This window comes from Podarcis liolepis (genome assembly GCF_965112155.1).
Source record: "Podarcis liolepis genome assembly, chromosome: 13".
Taxonomy (NCBI): Eukaryota; Metazoa; Chordata; class Lepidosauria; order Squamata; family Lacertidae; genus Podarcis; species Podarcis liolepis.
Genome location: NC_139573.1, coordinates 13,341,362 through 13,365,391, shown reverse-complemented (window position 1 = coordinate 13,365,391; position 24,030 = coordinate 13,341,362). Strand labels below are relative to the sequence as shown.

The 24,030-nt window shown below is 41.8% G+C and overlaps 2 protein-coding genes across 2 annotated transcripts; both read left to right on the top strand.

Annotated features, from left to right (window-relative positions):
- The first annotated feature begins 4,646 nt into the window (after positions 1–4,646).
- On the top strand, positions 4,647–10,113 carry LOC310691389 (vomeronasal type-2 receptor 26-like). The gene is made up of 4 exons (XM_083471166.1): positions 4,647–5,501; positions 6,078–6,305; positions 7,413–7,539; positions 9,193–10,113. Exons 1-4 carry the CDS (start codon positions 4,665–4,667, stop codon positions 10,092–10,094), a joined length of 2,094 nt encoding a protein of 697 aa, XP_083327292.1. The 5' UTR covers positions 4,647–4,664; the 3' UTR covers positions 10,095–10,113.
- A 4,813-nt stretch (positions 10,114–14,926) lies between these two features.
- Positions 14,927–19,362, top strand: LOC310691559 (vomeronasal type-2 receptor 26-like; the record flags this gene model as incomplete). The annotated part of the gene is made up of 4 exons (XM_083471420.1): positions 14,927–14,941; positions 17,455–17,682; positions 18,214–18,340; positions 18,461–19,362. 4 exons carry the CDS (start codon positions 14,927–14,929, stop codon positions 19,360–19,362), a joined length of 1,272 nt encoding a protein of 423 aa, XP_083327546.1.
- Positions 19,363–24,030: the final 4,668 nt, after the last annotated feature.

The following is a 24,030-nucleotide window of genomic DNA, read 5'->3' as shown; positions in this document are numbered from 1 at the left end:
TCATGATGGTCACCAACAGTGGAATTTTGTCACTAGTTTCTTTTATTGGCCTGTTCATCTCATATGGATTCATTCTCTAAACAATCTGCTCCCAGGGTCCCTCTGAAGGGACCACCAAGGCTGCCTCCACATGCACCTCTCACCTCATTGTGGTCACCATGTATTTAGGCTCTGTTTGTTTAATTACCTGCCTCCATCAGCCCAGTTCATGATCGATAAAGTGTTTTCTGTCTTCCATATCTGTGTCACCCCCTTGCAAAACCCAGCCATTTATGCTTTGAAGAAGAAGGAGGTAAAGGCTGCAATCAGAAGCCTTTCAACAAGGCTTTCTGTGCAGGTTTCCTCTCAGGGCCATCCCCACCATTAGACAGCATGACGTAGCCACCTCTAGCAGCTGATTTTGCCTGTCTTAGAATGGTCAGTTATTTAATTCACTGTTTCAATGCATTTACACATGGTGGAAAAAGTATATAGGAGAAGTGAATAAGGAGAAATGAATAAGGAGAGGTTTTCCCCTCTCCTGATTGTATAAGGTAATTTTGGGTGCAGGTAGAGCTAATGGAGTACCCAGAATACCTCGCTCATTCGGTACTTGGTGGGGCGCTACTTCAACCAACGCTTGAAGACTGGGGTTACACCCAATGGCTTAACCACCAAAAGCTTTGAAGTTTTGCAACAATGAAGGCAAAACCTATGGCCAATTTGTCTACAGGGAAATTCCTCCCCATCTCCAAATATGGCAATTGTTAGAAACCACAACAAGTCAGCAGGAAGAAGAAAAATGAAGTGGTTAAATGGAATGACACTTAGGAAGAAAAGCTATGTTAGATCATGACCTGAAAAGGAAAATACATTTTACAAGCACGAAAATTAATTGACCTGAATTGTGAATGGAAGTAAAAAAGGTGGGAGGTTGTCGCTCTTCACCCAGCCGTGCTGTGAGAGCCTCCTGCAACCACCCTTTTAAACCTCACTGCCAGGCCAGACAAGGCAGCAGCCAATAGCCACAGCCAGCAAGGCATGGCGCTCCAGGAGGCACCACTGAAGGGCCCATTTATGGTGCCTTTTGGGTTGGAAAGACCCCTCCCCTTTGATATCCACTAACCAAGGAGAATTCCCCTCCGAAGGCCAGCAAATTTGTGTGCCTAGGCCATCGGGGAAGGAGGCTCAGAGTGAGGGACCACAACAGTCCCCCCTAGAAAAGTGGTGAGGGGTCATTGCCACATGGGTGATGTGGATCCAGGTCCACTCAGTCAAAATTCAAGATGCTGAAAACACCGTACTACATGTTGGAGACCTCATTGTTTACAAGGTCTTCTATTATGAACTTCTAACTTCACCAATACACCACGGGCCCCTTATTATCCACTGAAAGGGAATTTAACACAATAGTTCCGAATATGTGACAAACACATTTTCTTCAGCAATTCCACAGGGGTTCACAAGCATTGAATAAATAACTAAATTCCAGCTTGGTTATCAACAGGGCTATAATTAAATCTGCTGCTGCTCAAAAATCCCTCTGGACTTTCAGGGGCCACTTGCAAAAGTAACAGAAAGGATACTAACATTATCCAGAATAATTTAAATAGGGTCTGGGATCCACAAGTCTGATCTTACATCCTGCCAGATTGCATCGTCTCAGGAAACTTAACTACCGTTCAAATGAGGCAATTTTTATTTTGGAGAAGCTAATTATAATATTGCCAGAGAAATCATGGGTTCCATGTAGAACAGACAGTTGCCTTTGTATTGAGAATGGTGGTTTTAGTGTTCTTGCTGCTGGAAGTGATTTCTTACAATGTATGTCTGGCACACATAGCGAAATGCATCCTCCAAGGTCCACACCACCCACTTCACACATATCATCAGCCAGGAGAGTTCCTCATTGGTGGCATTGTTTCCCATGGTGGCTTCTTCTCCTCTCCGGCAACATTCACTGAGGAACCCCCACCAGCACTGCATGAAGAGCTTGTGTAAGAACTAAGCCACTCATTTATTACAGCACAGGAATGATCAAACCTAGAGTTGCAGCCTCAGAATAATGACAGAGACTGCAAACCTTTACACTTTTACCTGGGGAAATCCACTTTAGATATGAATGGGACTTATGCTGGGGCAAAAAACTGAAAGGAATCTCGTCTTAATTAAGAGAATACAGGAGAAATTCCATTTCTGGATAGAGAAATGAATATAAATGTATTGAAATATATGCATGTTTGTGTGTCTGGGAGAGGCCTTTTGAACAGCAAATTTTGGTAGAGTTTATCTGAACTGCTAGAGTGTGAGTAAGAACAAATTTTTAAAAACCTGCTCTGAAACTGAAGGTTCTGATGCTTTCATTTTCTGAACTTAGACGAAAGTTTGTTTCAGCACTGAAAGGTACTTATTATGAAGTATAGAATTTAGTGAATTCCAGCGACCATCACTGACTCATGAAAATGAAGTCACTGCAGAGAGAGACCAGAGAGACCAGAGACTTTGTAAGTGTCAGAAAAAGACCTCAGACATGTAAGGGAAGACGTCCCATGAGCCCCACATTCGCAACCCCTGCTCTAGATACTATAAACCTTAAACAATTAGAAATTTGGGACAAAAGTAACAACATGAATTCCAATAGGGACAAATGCACAAATCTAAGATGAGGAACACTTAGATTGTCAGTAGTTCATGTGGAAAGGTTCAAGGGATCTACATCAACAGAAGTATAGTGTCCTGATCAAAGAAAGCAATAGTACTGCTCTAATCTGCCTTGGTCACCTGGAGTCCTGTTTCCAGTTCTGGATACGTATTAGCAAGCTGAGACATATGCAGAGGAGGGCAACAAAGATGGTCTGGAAACCAAGCCTTATGAAGAACGGATGAGGGGGTTTAGTATGTTTATCTAAGATGAGACGGAGGGGAGGAATGATAGCCATTTTCAAATATCCCAAGGGCTGTCACCAGGATGATGGAACACACTTGATTTCTCTTGCTCCAAATCAGGGTATTCAAGTAACAAGAAAGGAAATTTCAACTAAACATCAGGAAGAACTTTCTACTGATAAGATCTATTCAACAGTAGAATGAGCAGAGTGCAAACCCCCCTGAACTCAGTATGATTAACTATTGTGTAAAAGGAAAGATCTGTTGAAGTTTCTGCTGATACAGTTTGCAACTCTCATTTTAGGGTGGTGCCTAAGGGTTACCAGCACATCGTGGCCTTGGCATTTGCAGTCAAGGAGATCAATGAAGACCCTCACATCCTACCCAATATCACCTTGGGCTTCCACTTATATGACAGCTATATCAGTGCAAGGAGCACATATTTTGCCACACTGCTGCTTTTATCCATGGTGAAGAAATTTGTCCCTAACTATATATGTGATGTCGAAAATAATCTGACTGGGGTCATTGGGGGACTGGATTCTAAAATCTCCTTTTATGTGGCCACTGTTTTGGATATCTATAAGATTCCACAGGTAGGACACCTATGTACAATACCTCTATTAGATTGCATAGAGGAAGAGTGAGGTTCCTTGGCATCAGTTCAGGGTGAAGATGAAATTGAAGGACAACCATGTACACCACCTTCAGTTCCTTTGAAAATAAAGGTGGTACATAATTGTAATATAAGCAAACAGACAGACAGACAAACCTGAATAAAGGGAAAGTTTGCAATACGTGAAAAAATATGTAAACTTTCCCCTGTCTTACACACACACACATTTAGATCACTTATAGTATGTACCAAAGGCCAATGATGGGAGAGTGGGCTTCTCTCTCACCAACATTTTAACATATTGCATCATTTCCTGCTGAATTAGGAGGGTATCTGAAATGAGTTGCTGATGGAAAGGGGGAATTGCTTACAGGATAAAATCAATAAGATCTTAGGTGCCAATGGAAAAATTAGTGCAGGAGAGCATGTCAAATAAGCTGCTGGGGAAGTGGGGAAAATGCTTAAAGCTACAAAAACCTTACAGGTAGGAGCCTATTCTATTCCTCTTTAACACACCGGACAGAATGAAAGACAGAGAGAGGTTATGGGAAATTGCAGATAGAATCCAGTTCTGCAGGAGGAAAATGATATTAGTTAGCAGCTGATTCACAAGTGAAATAAATGTTCATAAATAAAGTCTGAGAAGAATCAGGACAGTTTTGCTGTGTGATGGGGCATGTGGATCATGAAGAAGAAAGATGAAGACGAAGCTCCAGAGAAGAAATGTGCATCTAACCCAAGTTGCAATTCTGACAAAGCCAGAAATTGTCCAGGAAATCTGCTGTTTGGGGCATGGTATGTTCCCCCATTCAGTTTTATCCATTGTACAAGACCCTGCCAAATTTTGCAATGACATAAAAAAGTTTGTTTTTAAGTGAAGTAGACACAATGCCCTGCTCCAGACAGCAATGTGTTAAAAAGATTCATAAAAATAATAAAAAACAGACACAGTTCCCTTTCCAGTCATCAAATCAAAGGTTTAAAAATGAGAAAAGGGAGATGATCCCAGTTTTCAGCTCATCTGCATGTGTGTCTTTTGTAAAACTGAGGCAAACAAACCTTGAAACATTAGCAAAGGGCATATTTGACTAACATAATTTATATGAATACTGCGAAAGGAATCTACTTTGTCTCTTCTACTCTTCCATTTACCTTTTAGCTCATTTATGGCTCTGCTCCGGTGATGAATGATAAAAGCCCAGGTCTTCCCTTCTACCAGATGGCAGCCTCAGAAGCCCTTCAGTATGAGGGAATTCTCTCTTTGCTTCTGCATTTCAGGTGGACGTGGATTGGAGTCGCTGCAATGGACAATGACAATGGAGAAAGATTTCTGCAAACCATCTCTCCAATATTTACCAAGAGTGGTGTCTGCTTTGCATTCCTGGAAAAAGTCCCCACTTTAAGTTTTATTTCTGAAATAGATGGCATGCTACAACAGGGGGCAAGTATAAATCATAAAATTTTTAGCAGCACAGTTAATGTAATAGTTGCCTATGGAGAATCTTATTCCATGGCAACTATGAGATTTCTTCCATACCTATCAGAACATGATGACATGACATACAATATAAAAAGTAAAGTATGGATAATAACAGCCCAGGTTGAGTTCACTTCATTTGTCTATCAAAGGAATTGGGATTCAGGAGTATTCAATGGTGCTATATCCTTTGAAATTCACTTCAGAAACCCACCAGGATTTCATCAGTATGTTGTGCACAGAAACCCTTCCAGCACAGATGGGGACGGTTTTATCAGGGACTTCTGGCAACAGGCCTTTGGATGTGTATTCCCAGATATCACTTCAGACAAGGTGGAGGGGAATATTTGCACTGGAGAAGAGAAGCTGGAGAACCTTCCTGGATCATTTTTTGAAATGAGCATGACAGGCCACAGTTACAGTATCCACAATGCTGTATATGCCATGGCCCATGCTTTACATGTCATGTCCACATCCGGACTCAGGCACAGAGGAATGGCATACAGAGGGAGAGGGAAGAATCCAAATCCACAGTTTTGGCAGGTAATAGGCTAAACATCCTCAACTTGAAGAGGCCTGTTATTCTCCCACAAGGTATGGGTTTCCAAAGTGTTGTCATCTTGCTCATTCATCTCAGACATGAAAAAGCGCTTTTATGAAAGAAGTTGCAGACCACTGATATGTTACTGCATTCACAGGTATGAAGCGTCAGTAATGGTCGAGAGAGATGTTCAGCATTCTCTCTATCCCATATACACAAAATCCTCCCTCAGAGCAGGTGGTTGCACACCACTGTGGCGTCTCCAGAGATGAAGAGGGACAGAGGAAAAGAGGTGTGGGGAGGGTAGATAAAGAAAGGTTGTAAAAAAAATGGAGAGGGAGATGAAGAGGGACAGAGGGAAAGTGGTGTGGGGAGGGGGAGATAAAGAAAGGTTAATAAAACGAAGTGAGGGATGTGGGAGAGAGAAAATTGATGGTCTCTCCATGCTTGGACCTGAATCCACTAACACTTGACTGAATCACCCCCACCAATTGCTGTAGGTTTTTCCTACAGGAAGAGGGGGAAAAATGCTCCACCCTGCCTTTTCCAAACAATTGCCTTTTCTCTTTTCTATCTAGCTCCATCACTTTCTGAGAAGTATCTCATTTAATAATACGGCCGGAGATGTGGTCTTCATCAACCGGAATGGAGAGGTGGTATCAAGCTTAGATATTGTCAATTGGATTATATTCTCCAACCAAAGTTTGCACAGAGTGAGCGTTGGGAGGATAGATCCACAAACTTCTGGAGACCAATCATTCATCCTTGATGAAGATGCCATAACATGGCACAGTTGGTTTAATCAGGTAGGACCACATTATTAGATAATTCCAAAGAAATTCAATATTACCTAAGCAATGATCATACACCTGCATGTCTACTCACTGTCTTTGAAACTGCATGTTCCTGTGTAGAACATAACCAATGCATACAGAGAGCCAGTGTGGTGTAGTGGTTAAGAGTGGTAGACTCGTAATCTGGTGAACCGGGTTTGCATCCCGGCTCTTTCACATAAAGTTGCTGGGTGACCTTGGGCTAGTCACACTTCTCTGAAGTCTCTCAGCCTCACTCACCTCACAGAGTGCTTGTTGTGTGGGAGGAAGGGAAAGGAGATTGTTAGCCGCTTTGTGACTCCTTAGGGTAGTGATAAAATGGGATATCAAATTAAAACTCCTCCTCCTCCTCTTCTTCTTCTTCATCCAAGTAGATTAAGAGCCAAAAGCTTACTGCTAGAAGTCACTAACGGAATAAAGGCAAATTTTTTATTTTATTATATTTATAAATATTTTATATTATATTACTAATATTTTATAAATATTTCTTAACAATTATAAAATACTGATTTTTAACTGAAGAAAAGAGGATAGATAAGCCCCAAGATTTCACCTTTCTGGCTAACAGGTGGGGAACAATACCTTCACATACAAGAACAATAGAGGGGTATCAAATTACAGTGGTGCCTCGCAAGACGAAATTAATCCATTCCGCGAGTCTCTTCATCTTGCGGTTTTTTCGTCTTGTGAAGCACGGCTATTAGCAGCTTAGCAGCTATTAGCGGTTTAGCGCCTTAGCGGCTATTAACGGCTTAGCGGCTTTAAGAAAAAGGAAACAAACTCGCAAGAACTCGAAAGACGTTTCGTCTTGCGAAGCAAGCCCATAGGGAAATTCGTCTTGCGGAACGACTCAAAAAACGGAAAACTCTTCTGTCTTGCGCGTTTTTCGTCTTGCGAGGCATTCGTCTTGCGAGGTACCACTGTACTTCAAACATTTCTACTACTAAAAAAAAATAGCCATTCTACATATTGCTGAAATGCTGACTCAGTTTAGTAACATAGAGAGGGGCCCAGGAACATGAAGATTTCCAAACTCATTGTTCTCTTGCTGATCCTTCTGCACTTTCATTTACGGAATAGACTCGGCCTCTTTCTCTCTGTACTGAGAGATGTCTTCCAGGATCCAGCAAGAAAGTGAAGGAGGGACAGCCACCTTGCTGCTACGATTGCATCCCATGTGCAGAGGGGAAGATTGCAAACCAGGATGGTAGGGAAAATAAATAGATTAAATAGATCCAGACTCAAAAGTAATAATTGAAAGTGTTGTAAGGACAGTTGAGTTTACTTTTCAAAATAGTGTGTGCGTGCGTGCGTGATCCTGCCTCTTTGTGATCATTGCCTTCAAGATAGTCTAAATATGCCAATCAAATGGAAATGACCATGCACTGAGAGTAGTTGGATGGTATGTGGTTCAAAACATTTCTTCTTCTTCTTCTTCTTCTTCTTCTTCTTCTTCTTCTTCTTCTTCTTCTTCTTCTTCTTCCTCTATCACTCATAGCCGAGTAAGATTGTCTTCCCTAAACATGGTTTTAACAATGAGTTTGTAAGTGACTGTGGAGGCCAATTCTGGATCTACACGTCCTTCCACAGTGGGGACATTGATTTCCTGATGAGAGTTTACCATGATGTGATTTGCCAAGCATGCTTCTTTGCACATTTCTACCTTGCGTCCTGAGCATATCTAGAGTGGGCCTTGCCACTCCTTCTGACTTACACAGGCTGCACCCAGGCTAGTGTGAATAAACATTCAGATGGCACCGGCCCTGGCTGTGGCACTTACAGGACCACATAGCCCTGAACCAATTAAATTCAAGAATACTGTAGTAATTAAATACAATGGACCTTGGGTTAAGAACTTAATTCGTTTTTGAGGTCCGTTCTTAACCTGAAACTGTTCTTAACCTGAGGTACCACTTTAGACTCCCGCTGCTGCTGTGCTGCCGCAGCTGTGCGATTTCTGTTCTCATCCTGAAGCAAAGTTCTTAACCTCAGCTACTACTTCTGGGTTAGCGGAGTCTGTAACCTGAAGCATCTATAACCTGAAGTACTACTGTACAGAGAACCATATAAGGTTTTGACATACTGAGCATGCTAAGACTGTGCTCAGACTATTCTCGGTAACTAGAGTGAAATACAGTGGTACCTCGGGTTAAGTACTTGATTCGTTCCGGAGGTCAGTTCTTAACCTGAAGCACCACTTTAGCTAATAGGGCCTCCTGCTGCTGCCACGCCACAGGAACATTTTTGTTCTCATCCTGAAGCAAAGTTCTTAACCTGAAGCACTAATTCTGGGTTAGCGGTGTCTGTAACCTGAAGTGTATGTAACCTGAAGCGTATGTAACCCAAGGTACCACTGGACAATACTAAAGTGAAATCTAATCCTGCAATAAAAGTTTAGCAGAGCACGAGAAAGCTCAATTGTTTAAACTGTAATTTGGACCAATCATAAGGAGACAACAAAGTTCCTTAAGAGTTCCTTAAGAGAAATAGGGTGAGGGGGAAAAAGCATTTCAATTGGATAGGAAATTTAAACTTAATGGAATGTTTGGAATTTGTGCCAAATGTATAAAACTGTGTGAAACCCTTTGTATGACATTTAGCTGTTTTAGGGAGTTATTCCCAGCTGAACCTTCTGCGCAGAAAGAAACACTTTGGACTACTTTTCCCCGCACGGTCTCATGTGGTTTAGTGGCATATCCATGACATAGAGAAAGCTTAGATTACAACAATACTACATTGCATAGCATAAAACAGTACTAAACATGTCCTTTGATTTAAACAGAGCTCTTTTCTTCTCAGACAGAAAGTAAACATTTCACCAAATTGAAATGTAAGACCTAATATATTTGTTTCCCCCCAGATATGAATGACTGTAATAAATGCCCAGACAAAGACTATCCAAGCAAATACCGTGATGCCTGTCTACCCAAGGATATCAGCTTCTTGTCTTATGAAGAACCTTTGGGCATCAGTTTAGCCTCATTTTCTCTTTTCCTTTCCTTGATCACAGCTCTGGTACTAGGTACATTTATGAAATACCATGACACACCCATTGTCATTGCAAACAACCGAAACCTCACCTACACTCTCCTCATCTCTCTACTGCTCTGCTTCCTTTGTGCATTGCTCTTCATTGGCCGACCTGAGAAGGTGACGTGCCTCCTCCGACAAACAGCTTTTGGTATCATCTTCTCAACTGCTGTTTCATGCATCCTGTCAAAAACCTTCATGGTGGTTTTGGCCTTCATGGCTACAAAACCAGAATCCAGGATGAGGAAATGGGTGGGCAAAGGACTAGGCCACTCCATTCTCCTTTCCTGTTCCACTGTTCAAGCAGGCATATGCACTGTGTGGCTGGCAACCTCTCCCCCATACCCAGATGTGGACATGCACTCAATGACAGAAGAAATTATACTAGAATGTAATGAAGGGTCTGTGACCATGTTTTACTGTGTCCTCATCTACATGGGCTGCCTGGCCACTGTAAGTTTTGCTGTGGCTTTCCTCGCCAGGAAGTTACCGGACAGTTTCAACGAAGCCAAGTTTATCACTTTCAGCATGTTGGTCTTCTGCAGTGTTTGGCTGTCCTTTATTCCTTCCTACCTGAGCACCAAGGGAAAATACATGGTAGCTGTGGAGATCTTCTCCATCTTAGCCTCTGGTGGTGGGTTGCTGGGTTGCATCTTCTTCCCCAAATGTTACATAATCATTCTGAAGCCTGAACTGAACAATAGGGAACAGCTAATAAGGAAGAAAAATTAAAGAAATAATAAACCTGCCCTTTGCTGTCTTTCGTGCTTTTCTCTGTAAACAGTAGAATATTTGAAAATATAAGTTCAGCTGCTGCCATATATATATATATATATATATATATATGTTTTCGTAGATTTTCACGGGTACAGGAATGCAGGTTTTGGTGTCCTCGGGTGTCTTCCCGTGTAAAAGTTGGGGTGTCTAGGCGACGTTTCGACGAGGTCTCACTCGTCATCTTCAGGCTGGTGCTTTCGGCTTCTTGTTACTGGAACAGAGCGGGATCTCAGTGTTTGAGTTCCTATAAATACTGTAGAGGGGTGTGGTGTATTGCCTCAAGTTCTGCCCAGAACTTTTGAGGCAATACACCACACCCCTCTACAGTATTTATAGGAACTCAAACACTGAGATCCCGCTCTGTTCCAGTAACAAGAAGCCGAAAGCACCAGCCTGAAGATGACGAGTGAGACCTCGTCGAAACGTCGCCTAGACACCCCAACTTTTACACGGGAAGACACCCGAGGACACCAAAACCTGCATATATATATATATATATATATATATATTTATTAAAAGTTTCAGAATTACAGGAAAGAAAAAAAAAGGTTCCAGCCCAAAATTATCTCCATCTCCCTTCATCAAACCAGCCCATTCCCCACAGTCCCACTCCCCACAGTCATCAATGTAATCCAAAAAATATTTAAGAGCATATTTCAAAGTCCCTCCGAAGTCAAGTCAAGTCAAGTTAAGAACCTCCTCAGTTCCAGACTCCCCCTGGCCCACTCCAACTTCAATCTTCAAAAGCAGCGGCTTATGCTCCTGCAGGGCCTCGGATCTCTCCATTTGTATTATTTGAGATGCAACCGCAACCTCCTCCATTATCTTCTGCACTTGCCCAATCAATACAGGTTCCTGAGTTGGTCCCTGAATGGTTTCTGTATCAATATTCCCTGTTTGTCCACAGTTATTGAGCACAACAGTCATCAAATCCGTTTTCTCATTCATCAAATCCATCTTCTCATGCATCTGTTCCAACAAGGCAGTTGTCTTGCATAAAGCAAGCACCAAAACTTCCTCCCAGCTCATTTTTATTCAAGGTCAAAAGGACTGGTCCCACGATCTTAATCTCACAGCTGTAGAGTCCTCAAGTAGACTGCAGCAACAATTTAACAAGCTCCCTCTAGAGGAGGCAGTTTCTATTTGTATCCATCTTTTTAAGGCAAGTCCAACAAAGGAAAATTACTTTCATTTTTCAGATACTTTGTTTCTTTAGAATGCAAAAGGCAACATTGGAATCAGTTTATTTCTCTTCTTTAGCTATCTGTCAAAGTATTCCATTCACAATCAGTGAACCTCTCCAACAATTTCTGTCTCTGACACCCCGTTCCCAGGTTTGAGACGGTGGAAACTTATCTTTCTTCACTCCCTCTCCTGCAGGCTTAAACAAAGTCCCCCCCTCCTTTTCTCCTGCTTCCAAGGGGGTTTTAGTGGTTATAAATGAAGGAAATTTAGACTTTTTAAACGACTTTCCAGACTTTAGCTTACAAGGTTTTTGCTTCAGTCTATATAGAAAAAGCAGAAGGCGGACTTCCTGTTTGAACCTTCCCGCTTTGGTGCCAAATTAGGATATTTCTTGATCCAATTTTCCGTTTCTACTCACGGGTACTTGTTTTAAATCCAATTGTCCACAGGAAAAAGTCAGCGCTCTCCGGCAATGGCTGTGCGGCTTCACTCCGTGAAAGTAGCAATCAGTTCGCAGCACCGCGCCGCTCACCCCACTTCACTCCGGAACCCCGAAATGGGGTTCCCTGTGAGTAGGGGAGGCGCTCCTGGTGCCCTGCCGAACCCCACGTTCCCAGGCTTCCTCCGCCTGGGATTTCTAGCGGGTCCCCACCTTCGCCGCGGCGGGAAGACCCAGTTTCCACAGAGCCAGTTCCTCCGATCAGAGGAAATCCGCCATTCGCTGATGGCGCTAACCCGGAAGTGCCTTTTATAATTTTTTCTAGAGTCCAAATTCCCATAGTTGAAAATTCATTTGTAAAATTGACTTATTTGCTTGAGGAAAACAACCATACGTTTACACATACATTATTCTCTTGTAGCATGTGCTGACAAGAAGACTCAAAGCAATTCTTGTCAAAATATATGCAAGGAAATCTTTATCTGTCCTTAATTCTGAATGATCAAACTTGTCTTACAGCTTTCAGCATATTGGAATATACGAGTACTCATTTATGAATTATTGTTCTGTTCTGCTAACAGTCATATTTCACCATCAACCTTTTCTTTATTTTAAATGATATTTATTGAAATTTTTTTAGAATTACAAAAGAAAACAAGGTAGAAAAAAAGAAAGAAAAAACCAAGAAAAAACAAACCACATCAAACAATACAAATTAATCAAAATCAAAATCCAAAAATAACACAACACGATCAAAAGACAAAAATATACCCCAAACATTTAAAAAACAAATCCAATATTCTCAAATCCTTAACTGTCATTACCTTCTTTCTTTGACCTCCTCCTCCTCCCTTTTTTTGTATCCTAGTTGTTAATTGTCGCAGCAAATCCTTTCCATATTTCATAATATTCTGTCATTACATTACCTTAATCTATTTTAATCTTATCTTACTATAAAAAACCTTAAAGCTTAAAACTTAAATCTTTTACCAATTTCTCATAACCATAATATTCTTACATAATTCTTTAAATATTTTTACTAAAGCCAAATAATTTCGTTCCAGCATTTTTCTAACATTCATCAATTTTGTAAAACACTCCTAATAGAAAAAAAAAATCCAATCTTCATCCAGCGTCTCTTCCTCCTGGTACCGGGTTTTGTCAGTCCTTTCTATCCCATCAATCTAGTGCATTAACCTGGTAATCTTATATCCGAGGCCCTTAAGTCCCTTCCATGTCCCTTCCGCGGCTCTTCTTCATATTTATAGCTATATTTTCCTTTGTCTCCTGCTCCTTTCACTTGTGGGAACTCCAGCTTAACAATGTTTTTGACCCTTCTCGACAAATCAGCCCCTTTTCCATAGTCTACACTGAACTCCATGTGGTATTTAAGAACCTGTTTCAAAGTCCCTCCAAAATTAAGAGCCCCCACAACCCCAAACATCTCACGGCCCATTACCAGACTTGAAAAGTCCAAACATCCCTGCATAGGGGGGGGGGGTCTATCCAACCCCCCATTTCCAAGACCAACCAAACTTTATCTTTCTAAATCTGGCTTTTTCCAAGCTCATTTGTCAAATCCAAAAACTCATGTTCCTGCTGGGCCGCAGCTCCCTCCATCTCTGGCGCCCAAGATTCAGCAACATCCTCTTCCCTCATCTGTTCTGTCAGGGCACACTCCTGATTTGATTCCTGGGTGGGCACCATATAATTTCCCACTGCCTGTTCAAAATTTCTGGTCGCATCAGTCATCAAGTCCGTCTTCTCTCTTTTTTTTAATAGATATTTATTGCAGTTTCAGAAATTATATACAAAAGAAAAACAAACAAAACACAGACAAAAAAGAACAAGTATAATTTCAATCCCTTATTTTCTTATGCCTTACTTCGCTGACCTCCTCCTTCCTCCCCTTTCTGTATTCCAATTTCAAAATATTTATTCAGCAAGTCCTCTCCCTTAATTTCATTTAGTTTTAACCTTTCTTTTCTTTTAACTTGAACATTATTGCTATAAACCACCTAGCTTCTAAGCCGTCATCGTTCTAACATTCATTAATTTTGCAGTGTTTCTCATCCCTTTCTTCAGTTTATTTTTGATAACTGTCAGGGAACTGACATCGGAGCAGAGTGGAAAGGCTAGGCTCCCAGATTCTGCAGGAGAGGGAACTAGTAAGGGAAGAGAGAGAACGTCCTCTGGGGAAAGAAGTCCCGGTGACACCAGGAAGAAGGGAGAGGCAGAGAGCACTTCAGAGGGGAGGCTCCGAGACTCTTCCAGTGAAGTCAGTGAGGAGAGTGGAGGACCACCGCTTGGCACGCCCACTCTGTGCAGAAGGCTTCCGCGCAGAGAGGCAAGGCGAAGGTTGTCCGTTAAGGAATTCTTATGCTGGAGGATATTTAGGAGACACCCACTGACGGATTCTGCCAGCGACTGAGCAGCAGCGCAGAAGGGCTGCTCAGCCGGGGAAAGATGCAACCACCCCAAGCAGTTGGGAACGGCTGGAGGTTTACACACAAGCAACCCCAATTCCCATGATAATAACCTTATCTTCATTTAGTTTAGTTCATTTACAAAATCCAGTTTTACCTTATCCAAACTTAATCATCGAACTTATACATCAGTTCTTATTCTTAAACCATTTTTTCTAAGGCCGACCAAGGTTCCCTTCCACGAATTTCCCAATTTACATAACAATGATAAGAAAAAATAAAAGCAACAAAATAAATTGTAATTATGAACCCTTTGGAATCCCAAACTCCACCCCCCCTTTCCCGGTTTCAGTCCCCCAAAATGTCCATCAGTCTTAATCTACTATCAGCCTGGAGATCTCACGTCCGAGGCGCTTGATTGTCTCTCAGTTCCTCTCTGCCGGTCTTTTTGATAGAGCTTGATACTAAACACCAAATCTTGGAGAAGCTCCGGCCCAACAGGATCTATGCTTTTCCCAGCTAGGCCTCCATACTTAAAGGTAGAGCCTATGGGGTGTTCCATTTCTTGTTTCTTGCTCCTTTCCAATCCAAAAGTCCCCAAAGCTCTAGCCTCCACCTTAATCACATTTGTAATCCTTTGGTCTTCTGATCTCCACATAAGAAGATCTCTCCATTTCTCAATCTCCAGTTCAGGCCAAGCTTCCCACATCAGATTTTTATTTTCCTTCATTACCACCATGTCCGGCCTCAAAGTAAAACTCTCTTTTAACATCTGCACACCAGCTCCTCCTCCCTTTTCTTCAGGGACAACATATGTCTCCTTATCCATATTCTCAAAACTCTCAGATTTCTCTATTTGTCCAGTTAAATAGGCTCCTTGTTTCCAATCCTTATCCAATCCAAGAATGTTATTTACTGTTAAGTCCAGAATTAAAACATTTAAGTCCAAAGTTGAAACATTTGTAGCCATAACATCAAATTGACCTTGTAACTTTCCCAAGAGAACAAATGCTCTATCCAATTCATCCTGGATTTCCCCTCCTCCAGCCATTTCTGTTATATCGCCAAATCCCTCTAGGGGGATTTTAGTTCCTTAATATTCTTCTCAGCTCGAGTCCAGAGATCCAGTTATTTTGTAACAGCCCTTCCTTATTGTCAACAAATTGTAACAAATTATAACCAATATAACCGGCAGAAACAATGATAACACAGTTCTCTTTTTCCGTCTTGACAGCCGACTTGACAGCTGTCAAGCTCTGCAATACTTCATCATCAGGCTCTCTCTTGGGGCGATCCCGGGTCCGGGGGGGTGGAACTTCAACTCTCGAAATCAGTTCTTAATCCTCCAGTGAAAATTTTGTAATATCAGACCGGGAAATTAAAATCTTTTGCAAGAAAGAAGAAAAAAAAATTCTTACGAACTTAGGTAGCAGGTCCTTTGCTTTATGATGTTTACAAAGAGGGGGGGCGGACTTCCTTTTTAGCCCTTCCCCGCTCGTTCCTAATTCAAAGAAATTCTTCCTTTAGAGCCCAAATTTCCATGATTACTCACGGGTTGTTACTTTGAAATCCGATTATTCAAAAGAAGAAGTCAGCGCTCTCCGACAGTGGCTCGCGGCTTCACTCCACAGAAGAAGAGGATTTACTCTCAGCACAGCGCCGCACCCCGACCCCATTCCGGAGCCTTTAAAAAGGCTCCTTCGCAGATCAGGGGGCGCAAATGGTGCCCGCCGAGTCACCACGTTCACAGGCTTCTCCACCTGTGATTTTTTAGGGTCCCCGCTTTGCCGCAGAGCCGATTCCCTCCGGAGCTCGGAGGGAATCCGCCATTAGTCACTGGCGCTAACCAGATTCAGCAACATACTCTTCCCTCATCTGTTCTGTCAGGGCATACTCCTGATTTAATTCCTGGGTGGGCTCCATATAATTTCCCACTGCCTGTTCAAAATTTCTGATCGCATCAGTCATCAAGTCCGTCTTCTCATGTAGCTGTTCCAATAGGGCACTTGTTTTACAGAGAGTACACAACAGAGCTTCTGAATACATTGTCCTACAAGGTCAGAAGTCTATTCTCACGATCGTAATCTGTAGCAGCTGCAAGCTCCCCGATTCAGAGTTGGTTACAGTTTCACAGGCTCCCTCTAGGGGAAAAACTTCTATTTGTTCTTTTCTTATAAAGGCAGATCAAACAACAAAGTTTCCTTTTTCAGTTATTTTGTCAATATTTGTTCCTTTAAAATGTGAAAGGGAGCAATGGAATCACTATGTTTCTCTTCTTTTAGCTATCTGTCAAAAACGTTTGTCTCTGGTTAATGAGCTTCAAAAAACGTCAGTCCTGACACCCCGCTCCAGGATCAAGACGGTGGAAAATTACTTTGCTTTACACTCACTTCTGCAGGTTTAAACAGTCCAAAAAAAAAATCCCCCCACTTCTGCTTCCGAAGGGGGTTCAACAATCTTAAATGGTGAAAGTTAATCCTTTAAAAGCGATTTTCTGAACTCTAGTTTGCCATGTCTTTGCTTTAATCTATCTACAAAGAAACGGAAGGCTGACTTCCTGTTTAGACCTTCCCGTTTCAGTACCAAATTGAAATAAACTTTTAAGTCCAATTTTCCTTTCTACTCGCAAGTCCTTATTTAGAGTCCAATTGTCCGAAATTTAAGTACTCATGGTGATTGTTTTAAAAGCCAAATTGTCCCAGGAAAAAGGCAGCGCTCTCCGGCAACGGCTGTGCGGCTTCACTCCACAGAAGAAGCAGTTGACTCTCAGCACCGCACCACTTCCCCCTCTTCGCTCCGGAGCCCGTTGGTGGGTTCCTTTGCGGGTTGGGGGGGGCACCATCAACCTATCCATACCCAAGAACGTATAAATGGAAGATGATCCTCCTGAAGCAGGCCAATGGCCCATCTGGTCCAGCAGCCTGTACTCTCACTGACCAACCAGATACCTGTGGGAAACCTTCAAGCCGTACCCAACTGCAAATGCACTGTCCCCACCATTGTTTCCTGAGATGAACAGGGACAGAGGAAAAGAGGTGGGGGGGGGGAGAGATAAAGAAAGGTTGTTAAAACGGGGAAAGAGAGGGAGAGGGATATGGGAGAGAGAAAATTGGTGGTCTCTCCATCCCTGGACCTGACTCCACTCACAGTTGACTGTGTCACCGCCCACCACTTGCTGTAGGTCCTGCCCACAGGATAAAGATACCTTAGCCATGTATTAGAACTGCAGCCTTTTACAAACGTGCTTTTTCTGTTTTCAATCTAGCTCCATCAGTTTCTGAGAAGTATCTCATTTAACAATACGGCTGGAGATGTGGTCTTCATCAACCAGCATGGTGAGGTGGTATCTAGCTTGAATATTGTCAATTGGATTATATTCTCCAACCAAAGTTTGCAAAGAGTGAGTGTTGGGAGGATAGATCCACAGGCTTCTCCAGACCCATCATTCATCCTTGATGAAGATGCCATAACATGGAATGGTTGGTTTAATCAGGTAGGGCCAAATTGTTATATAATTCCAAGGTGATTCAGTCTTGCATAAGCAATGAATATTCACCTGCATGTATACTCATTGTCTTTTAAACTACATGTCACTGTGTAGAATATGACCAAAGCATCCAAGTACCACATTAAGAGCCAAAAGCTTACTTCTAGAAGTCACTCAAAGAATAAAGGCAAATATTTTATTTTATTATATTATATTTAGAAATATTTTATAAATATTTCTTAACAATTATAAAATACTGATTTTAACTGAAGAAAAGAGGATAGATAAGCCCCAAGATTTTGCCTTTCTTGCTAAATGTGGGGAACTGCTATGTAATCACAAAACCTACACATCCCAGAACAATAGAGGGAGTATGACATAACTACAACCATTACTACTACTAAAAAAATATAGCCATTCTACATATTGGTGAAAGGCTGACTCAGCTTAGTAACATAGAGAGGGGCCCAGGAACATGAAGATTTCCAAACTCATTGTTCTCTTGCTGATCCTTCTGCTCTTTCATTTACGGAATAGACTCCGACTCTTTCTCTCTGTACTGAGACATGTCTTCCAGGATCCAGCAAGAAAGTGAAGGAGGGACAACCACCTTGCTGCTACGATTGCATCCCATGTGCAGAGGGGAAGATTGCAAACCAGTTTGGTAGGAGAAATAAATAGATTAAATAGATCCAGACTCTGTAGTTATCATTACTTTCACAGACAGAAAGTAAACATTTCACCAAATTCAAATGTATGACCTAATATATTTCTTTCCCCCCAGATATGAATGACTGTAATAAATGCCCAGACAAAGACTATCCAAGCAAATACCGGGATGCCTGTCTACCCAAGGATATAAGTTTCATGTCTTATGAAGAACCTTTGGGCATCAGTTTAGCCTGCTTCTCTCTTTTCCTCTCCTTGATCACTGCTCTGGTACTAGGTATATTTATGAAGCACCATGACACACCCATTGTCATTGCAAACAGCCGAAACCTCACCTACACTCTCCTCATCTCTCTACTGCTCTGCTTCCTTTGTGCATTGCTCTTCATTGGCCGACCTGAGAAGGTGACCTGCCTCCTCCGACAAACAGCTTTTGGTATCATCTTCTCAACTGCTGTTTCTTGTGTCCTGGCAAAAACCTTCATGGTGGTTTTGGCCTTCATGGCTACAAAACCAGATTCCAGGATGAGGAAATGGGTGGGGAAAGTTCTAGGCCACTCCATTCTCCTTTCCTGTTCCATAGTTCAAGTAGGGATATGCACTGTGTGGCTGGCAACCTCACCCCCATACCCAGATGTGGACATGCACTCAATGACAGAAGAAATTATACTAGAATGTAATGAGGGGTCTGTAACAATGTTTTACTGTGTCCTCATCTACATGAGCTGCCTGGCAACTGTGAGTTTTGTTATGGCTTTCCTTGCCAGGAAGTTACCAGACAGTTTCAACGAAGCCAAGTTTATCACTTTCAGCATGTTGGTCTTCTGCAGTGTTTGGCTGTCCTTCATTCCTTCCTACCTGAGCACCAAGGGAAAATACATGGTAGCTGTGGAGATCTTCTCCATCTTAGCCTCCGGTGGTGGGTTGCTGGGCTGCATCTTTTCCCCAAAATGTTATTTAATCATTCTGAGGCCTGAGCTGAACAATAGGGAACAGCTAGTAAGGAAGAAAAAATAAAGAAATGAGAAACCTGTCATCTGCTGTATTTCGTGCTTTTCTTTGTGTTTACAGTAGAATATTTGGAAATATAAGTTCAGCTGCTGCCTTTTATAATTTTTTCTAGAATCCAAATTCCCATAGTTGAAAATTCATTTGTAAAATTGACTTATCTGCTTTGAAGAAAAGAATCTTATGTTTACACATACATTACTCTCTTGTAGCATGTGCTGACAAGAAGACTCAGAACAATTCTTGTCAAAATATATGCAAGGAAATCTTTATCTGTCCTTAATTCTGAATGATCAAAGTTGTCTTACAGCTTTCAACATAATAGGATCTGTGAAACTGTGCAATTGTGGCCATGGAACATATGAATACTCATTTATAAATTATTGTTTTGTAATGCTAACAGTCATATTTCACCATCAACCTTTCCATACCCAAGAACGTATAAATGGAAGATGATCCTCTTAAATCATGCCAATGGCCCATCTGGTCCAGCAGCCTGTACTCTCACTGACCAACCAGATACCTGTGGGAAACTGTCAAGCCGCAAATGCGCTGTCCCCACCATTGTTTCCTATGTCATTGAGTTCCATAGTTTATCAATGTACTATGAGATCACATACTCACAATTGAATTGGGTTCCCCTCCCCACAAGATTTTTTCTGAATCATGTCTCCTTGGAGAAATTAAGAGTCCTAGACAAGAAAATGTAAATGAATTCTGCCCTCTGGTCCTTGGAAAAGATGGCAGCAAAGGACCATGCAGACCTCACTGCGCAACGCATTTGACAGATGGGGAGCAACAATGGAAAAGTTTTATTTCACCAACACATGTGATGTATCAGAACACTCTATACTTAATACATATACGTATCATATATGTGACAAGTATATTGTTGGATATTCCACTGACTGTTGGCACCCTTCATCAAATGTTTGATGAGCAGATAAAATTCATTAGATCTAACCATGATGAATGGAGAATGCAAGTAAATCAGAGTAAGCCGCAGAGTAAGCGACTATGCTACCACTCAGTGGATTTGTAACTGGCTGACTGACCGAACCCAAAGGGTGCTCATCAATGGTTCTTCTTCATCCTGGAGAAGAGTGACTAGTGGGGTGCCACAGGGTTCTGTCTTGGGCCCGGTCTTATTCAACATCTTTATCAACGACTTGGATGATGGACTCAAGGGCATCCTGATCAAATTTGCAGATGACACCAAACTGGGAGGGGTGGCTAACACCCCAGAGGACAGGATCACACTTCAAAATGGCCTTGACAGACTAGAGAACTGGGCCAAAACAAACAAGATGAATTTTAACAGGGAGAAATGTAAAGTATTGCACTTGGGCAAAAAAAATGAGAGGCACAAATACAAGATGGGGGACATCTGGCTTGAGAGCAGTACATGTGAAAAGGATCTAGGAGTCTTGGTTGACCACAAACTTGACATGAGCCAACAGTGTGACGCGGCAGCTAAAAAAGCCAATGCAATTCTGGGCTGCATCAATAGGAATATAGCATCTAGATCAAGGGAAGTAATAGTGCCACTGTATTCTGCTCTGGTCAGACCTCACCTGGAGTACTGTGTCCAGTTCTGGGCACCACAGTTCAAGAAGGACACTGACAAACTGGAACGTGTCCAGAGGAGGGCAACCAAAATGGTCAAAGGCCTGGAAACGATGCCTTATGAGGAACGGCTAAGGGAGCTGGGCATGTTTAGCCTGGAGAAGAGGAGGTTAAGGGGTGATAAGATAGCCATGTTCAAATATATTAAAGGATGTCACATAGAGGAGGGAGAAAGGTTATTTTCTGCTGCTCCAGAGAAGCGGACACGGAGCAATGGATCCAAACTACAAGAAAGAAGATTCCACCTAAACATTAGGAAGAACTTCCTGACAGTAAGAGCTGTTCGACAGTGGAATTTGCTGCCAAGGAGTGTGGTGGAGTCTCCTTCTTTGGAGGTCTTTAAGCAGAGGCTTGACAACCATATGTCAGGAGTGCTCTGATGGTGTTTCCTGCTTGGCAGGGGGTTGGACTCAATGGCCCTTGTGGTCTCTTCCAACTCTATGATTCTATGATTCATTAAACCTTAAAACATTTATTTCTGTGTGGACATCTGTGGACTATGCTTGTTAAGTATTGTCTGTAAGATTATGCCCTCCTTGCAGAAGTTCCAGGGTATTCAAGTGGAGAGAGGAATGGAAGGAAGTAGGACTAATAATAATGATAATGATAGTAATAAATTTGTTATTTATAACCCACTCATTTGGCTGTGTTCCCCAGCCACTTTAACACAGTAAAACATATTATTTCTTTTCTTGTTATTTGCTTGTCTGTAAGATTTGTCTGTAAGATTATGCCCTCCTTGAAGAAGGTCCAGGGTATTCAAGTGGAGACAGGAATGGAAGGAAGTAGGAATAATAATAATAATAATAATAATAATAATAATAATAATAATAATAATAATTTTATTATTTATAACCCACCCACCTGGCTGAGTTTCCCTGGCCACTTTCAGTGGCTTACAGCAGATATAAAAACACAGGCAGACATATTATTTCTTTTGTTGTTATCTGCTTTTAATCCTCTAAAATTAGGCTGGGAAGCCTATAGCCCTCCAGATATTGCTAGACTAGAGCCCTCGTCATTGCTGACCATTTTCCATACTGGCTGGGGTTGGTTGGTTTTGGAATCCGTCAACATCTGGAGTGCCACACATCTCCAACCCTTGCCCTACTGGAAGTGAAGCAGAATACATATTAAAAAAAATAAAAAGGAGTCATACAGGAGGACCTGGGGCACCAACTCAACCTCTCCAGAATCACAGGGGCATTGGCCCTTGAGGGTTTGAGCAAACAGGCATTCCAGAGGCACAGGGGAAGGAGGCTGAGAGCCAGGGGACACAACTATCATCCCCCAGAACAGCAATGAACGGCCATTGCAGACATGCCATATGCTGGTGTGAATCCAGATCCACTCAGCCAAATTCCAAGATGCTGACTACACCATTCTTCATTTTGGAGTCTTCATTGGCTACAAGGTCTTCTAACTTCTAATGTCACCCATACACCACTGGTCTATTATTATCTAATGAAAGGGAAATTAAAATAACAGTTCTGAATATTTTCTTCAGCAATTTTCTTCTGCAATTCCACAGGGAATCCTGAGCATTGGATGAACAACTACACTCCTGCTTGGTTATTAACAGGGCTATAATTAATATGCTGCTCCTTAAAAATCCCTGTGTATTTATTCTGGCCACTGGCAGCATAACACAAAGGATACTACAACTTAACCAGAATTATTTAAATACTGTCTGGGATCAGCAAGTCTAATTTTGGATACTTCCGTATTGTGTCCTCTGGGGAAATTAAATGAGACAATTTTTATCTTGGAGAAACCTATTCTAGTATTGCCAGAAAAAAAACATAGTTTCTGCATAAAAAAAAGTTGCCCTTGTATTAAGGATGTTGGTTGTAGTGATCTTGCTGCTGGAACTGATTTCTTACAATATATGTAAGGGCATCATAGCAAAATGCAGGCTCCATGGTCGAAAACATCCACTTCACACATATCATCAGCCAGGAGAGTTCCTGATTGGTGGCATTGTTTTCCATGGTGGCTTCTTCTCCTCTTCAGCAACATTCACTGAGGAACCCCCACCCGCACTGCCTGAAGAGCTCGTGTAAGAACTAAGCCACTCATCGTATTACGTCAAAGGAATGATCAAACCTAGAGTTGCGGCCTCAGAATAATGAGTGAGGCATCAAATGTTTACCCTTTTACCTGGGGGAATCCAGTTTAGATATGAATGGGACTTATGCTGGTGAAAAAAATTGGGATGAATGTCTTGTGAATTAAGAGAATATAGGAGAGATTCCCATTTCTGGATAGAGAAATGAATACTGAAATGTATGCATGTTTGTGTGTCTAGGAGAGGTCTTTTGAGCAGCCCATTTTGCTAGACTTTACCTAAACTACTGGAGTATTAGTAAGAATGTATTTTTAAAAACCTGTTCTGAAGCTGAATGTCCTTATGCTTTCATTTTCTGAACTTAGACTAAGCTTTGTTTCAGCACTGAAAGGTACTTATTAGTAAGTATAGAATTCAGTGAATTCCAGCGACCATCACTGACTCACGAAAATGAAGTCACTGCAGGGAGAGACCAGAGAGACCAGAGACTTTGTAAGTGTCATAAAAAGACCTCCGACATGTAAGGGAAGACATCCCATTACCCCACATTAGCAACCCCTGATCTAGATACTATTAAGCTTAAAATATTTTAAAACTTGAACATGAATTACAATAGGGACAAATACACAAATCTAAGATGAGTAAAACTTTGCTTGCCAGTAGTACATGTGGAAAGGGTCAAGGGATCTGCATCAACAGAAGTATAGTGTCCTGATGAAAGGAAATAATAGTACTGCTCTATTCTGCCTTGGTCACCTGAAGTCTGTGTCCAGTTTTGATCACCACAATTTAAGAAGAATATTGACAAGCTAGAACATGTGCAGAGGAGGGCAACAAAGATGGTCTGGAAACCAAGCCTTATGAAGAACGGATGAGGGGGTTTAGTATGTTTATCTATGATGAGACTGAGGAGAGGAATGATAGCCATTGTAAAATATCTCAAGAGCTGTCACCAGGAAGATGGAACATGCTTGTTTTCTCTT

What these genes read in the sequence shown, in the direction of transcription:
- LOC310691389 (XM_083471166.1), top strand. Translation starts at nt 4,665, where the DNA reads ATGAATGATAAAAGCCCAGGTCTTCCCTTCTACCAGATGGCAGCCTCA. An exon ending in CAAATCCACAGTTTTGGCAG is followed by an intron (nt 5,502 to 6,077) that starts GTAATAGGCTAA and finishes TTTTCTATCTAG; the next exon opens with CTCCATCACTTTCTGAGAAG. An exon ending in GGCACAGTTGGTTTAATCAG is followed by an intron (nt 6,306 to 7,412) that starts GTAGGACCACAT and finishes TTTACGGAATAG; the next exon opens with ACTCGGCCTCTTTCTCTCTG.